At 40.5% G+C, this 3,954-nt stretch overlaps 1 protein-coding gene across 1 annotated transcript; it reads right to left on the bottom strand.

The window, feature by feature from the left end:
- Positions 1–1,548: 1,548 nt before the first annotated feature.
- Positions 1,549–3,699, bottom strand: LOC132872519 (uncharacterized). Its single transcript, XM_060907417.1, has 2 exons — positions 3,167–3,699; positions 1,549–2,889 (listed from the first exon to the last, which is right to left on the bottom strand). The coding sequence occupies exons 1-2, from the start codon at positions 3,612–3,614 to the stop codon at positions 2,291–2,293; spliced, it is 1,047 nt and encodes a 348-aa protein (XP_060763400.1). The 5' UTR covers positions 3,615–3,699; the 3' UTR covers positions 1,549–2,290.
- Between the last annotated feature and the right edge of the window lie 255 nt (positions 3,700–3,954).

Raw genomic sequence — 3,954 nt, 5'->3', positions numbered from 1 at the left:
AACAAATCTGCCCTGACGTCAAACGTGCGACCTTTGTTTACTGCAGAAGCCAGATTAAGCATGGACAAAGAGTAATGGATTGGAGTAGTGCCTTGAAAGCGTTAATTATTGTGCAGGTGCTATTTACATGTTTAATTTTAGAAGCCCAACTACTGACAAGATTCCCAATCAACGTTTTCTTGCATCTTTTGAAGTTTATACTCCAAAATTGTGTTTAGAAGCAATTCTGTCTCCAAGTCTGTCCAGACGAACGAGCTTGGCACCATGTTTTATGTTTAGGCGGAAGTGACGCCAACAGAGGGCTATTCTGATGTGATTAGGGGGTAGGATTTGGGGAAATAATGCCATCTACAGGTTTGGAATGCTTATGAATGTGATTGAAAATGCAGATGTTCGGTTATGTGTGGAAGGGATTTTTTTCGAAGACGAGGTGGTGTGGATAAAACATTTTTATAAACGGAGGGGGGGAAAATGTTCGGTTTTAAAAATACCCGGCTACGTGTGTACATGGCCTAAAACTAAACACATGGTTCATTTCAACTTGGAGAAAAACTGAATTTTCCTTAAGGGGGGGCTTTTTCCCCCACTCTACTCTACTCTTGTTGCATTTGTTTTGTAATGCTGTTAAACTGTTATAATATTGATACTTTTTTTTTACATTACTATTAGTGGCATGCCTTGATTTGCGAGATCTTGTATAATCATTTTGCTACATGTCAACTACTAGTATTATACAAATTTGCATTTGTGTGTTGCGATAGTTGTGTGTAATTTTTGAAGTACCTTAAATATTTGCAAGTGTCTTGTGCATATGTTTTCTGTGAAATTAAAGTTGAAAGTTACTAACCGTCATTAATGTCTCATCTCATCTCATTATCTCTAGCCGCTTTATCCTTCTACAGGGTCGCAGGCAAGCTGGAGCCTATCCCAGCTGACTACGGGCGAAAGGCGGGGTACACCCTGGACAAGTCGCCAGGTCATCACAGGACTGACACATAGACACAGACAACCATTCACACTCACACCTACGGTCAATTTAGAGTCACCAGTTAACCTAACCTGCATGTCTTTGGACTGTGGGGGAAAACGGAGCACCCAGAGGAAACCTAACCTGCATGTCTTTGGACTGTGGGGGAAAACGGAGCACCCAGAGGAAACCCACGCGGACACAGGGAGAACATGCAAACTCCGCACAGAAAGGCCCTCGCCGGCCACGGGGCTCGAACCCAGACCTTCTTGCTGTGAGGCAACAGCGCTAACTACTACACCACCGTGCCGCCCATCATTAATGTATTAATTCCAATTAATGGATTACAAGTAGATATAATGTGAAATTGACAATCAACAAAGAACAAAGGTTGTAAGATTAAGTCATCACATTTGACTACATAATAACCAGTTGTCAACAATAACAATTCACAAACACATTATGTGATTTGAATTTGTAACCTGACATTTACTATAACCAAAAGGCACTGATCACATGTTTATCATCATTTATGATCACAGCATACAATACTGTCAAACACATGCAAAGAAACCATCATGATACATGTCACTCAAATGGAACCACAGACTCTGAGACATTTGTAAGTGCACAACAAACTTGTACAATTTTATCAAGATTTGTTACATCATAACCTGGTTCAACATCTAGAAGTTGTGTAGGAAGGGTGCTTTGAAGGATTGTAAATTTCTGTCTAACAGTTCCTATCACCCTTTCAACATTTATTCTGACAGCAGCTAGTCCTCTGGTGTTTTCAATGTCAAGAGGGTCTAGCTGTTTTTTGCCTCGCGTAAATGCAGGGATTTTCAATTTAGCTTGATACAATCCAATCGTGTCCCCAACATCAAAGCCCCTGTCAGCTAAGATCAGATCACCTGGCTCAAGTTTGTTTAAGAATCCTGAATTTTCTGTAATATGTTTGTCACTAGTTCTCCCACCCCATCCATTTGATATAAAGGAAATTACACCTTGTGGTGTTATGCCTATTAAATATTTTATAGTTTGATGAGATTTATAAGATGAATATGACTGTGCACTGGCTAGGAGGCTACGAGGTTTTTCTGTGAAAATTTCAAAACAATCTATTATACATGTACACTTGTTAAATTTACTTCTCCGAAAAACGTACGGCAATGTTAATCTAAGTTCCTCCCTATCTGGCCAGAAAACTAAAGATGGTACTAATCTTGTGTACATTACATTGATACAGTGGTGAAAGATCCAAAACACAGTCGTAATATGTACACCAAAGTAGTAAGCTAAGAATGTAAATGATAAGTTTAATCACAGCCATAAAAGAGTCAATATAAATTGCTTAAATGGTGACAGGGTGGAATTTGCCTTTAAATGATCCTGAATAATGTAGAACAAGGTCATCAATGCTGTAAAGGACTGAACCCCGGTTAACGTCTTCACCTTGTCATCATCATCCTCGAAGTCGGCTTCAAGTAGAGAGAGATATTTAATTTTACCTTTGAGGACTGAATTTTCATTTCTAAGTGCCTGACAGTCAGTTTCAAGCATTTCTGAGTGAACTTTGAGTTTATCAAATGATGAAGATAATTGTTCAAACGACTGTTTGAGCTCAATGCACTCCGTGTTTTGACACTCATCTGCTGTCATTGTTGCAGGATTATCCTGGTCATCCCCCATCACATTCACAGAAACTGGTGCCAGTGTTGTAGAAATAAATTGCTCAGACAACTTAAGGAGAGCTCTGGTAGCCAGTGTCTTTGCGCACTGATCACGACGTTGCTTCTTTGATCGCTCACGTCTTGTGTACGTTTCCATTTCTCTCTTTCGTTTTCTCTTCAGTGGAGAGGAAGTGTGAGCAAAAATGGACGGTACATAATCTGGAGAGGTCGGGTTATTGCTCTTCTTCCCTGAAAGACAGAAATATACTGACTAGTGGCAATTGAGCATGAGGAATTTATGATTTGATACTTATGAAGTTATCTCTCTCTACATGTGACCCCTAAAAGTGTAAAATAATTTTATATCTAGAGACTACATTGATTGTCACACCACTAAAGACCCAATCCACCCCCCGCCCCAAGCCTTTTCTCAGGTTCCCACTTCCTGGAATTTTTTATTAGAGCAAGTCATAAACTTATGTTGCAAATAACCACATGGATATACTGAAATAAATACATGGCAAACCTGAGATGAAATGGTCACTGCACAGGCGCCAGTGATCGTTCTTTCCAGTCGGTTCCCATGCCTTGTTCTTGTTGTTTGCATCAGCCCGGCCGATAGCAGCAATCCACTTTCCACGTCTGTCAGGGTCCCGTGGCAGCCTATGAAACTTTCTTCCTGATTTCTGACCTCTCCTGTTGTGGCATTTATATGCCATACAACTCTCCGGCATTGTGGCACGGTAATATTTGAAGATTTGGCGAAAAAAAAAAACAAAGTCAGTGTTGGAAAGACGGCGGAAATATGGTGTTTGACCGACAAAATGGCGACTGCTTACAATCTGGAGCGGATGTGAAGTCACGTGCAAGATCTCTATACACAGTCCAGATTTCTGTTTTTTATGCCTCCGCCACCATAGGGTGCAAGAGGCATTATGTTTTTGGGTTGTCCATCTGTCCGTGCGTCTGTCCATGCATGCGTGCGTGCGTGCATCCCGAAACCTTGTGAATGCGATATCTCAAAGGCTAATGAAAGGAATTTCACCAAACTTTCACCATTTGTGCGCTTTGGGACAAACATGAATTGATTAGATTTTGAGATCAAAAGGTCTAAAGTCAAGGTCACTGTGAGGTCAAATGTCTGTCCGAAAACCTTGTGAACACAATATCTCCAAGGCAAATGAAAGGAATTTCACCAAACTTTCACCATTTGTGCATTTGGGGACAAAGATAAACTGATTAGATTTTGAGGTCAAAAGCTCTAAGGTCAATGTCACTGTGAGGTCAAATGTCTGTCTGAAAACCTTGTGAACA

This window comes from Neoarius graeffei, chromosome 2 (genome assembly GCF_027579695.1).
Source record: "Neoarius graeffei isolate fNeoGra1 chromosome 2, fNeoGra1.pri, whole genome shotgun sequence".
Classification (NCBI taxonomy): domain Eukaryota; kingdom Metazoa; phylum Chordata; class Actinopteri; order Siluriformes; family Ariidae; genus Neoarius; species Neoarius graeffei.
This window is presented reverse-complemented; position numbering and strand designations above follow the sequence as displayed.

What these genes read in the sequence shown, in the direction of transcription:
- LOC132872519 (XM_060907417.1), bottom strand. Translation starts at nt 3,614, where the DNA reads ATGGACAGACGCACGGACAGATGGACAACCCAAAAACATAATGCCTCT. An exon ending in CAGTGACCATTTCATCTCAG is followed by an intron (nt 2,890 to 3,166) that starts GTTTGCCATGTA and finishes TCTGTCTTTCAG; the next exon opens with GGAAGAAGAGCAATAACCCG.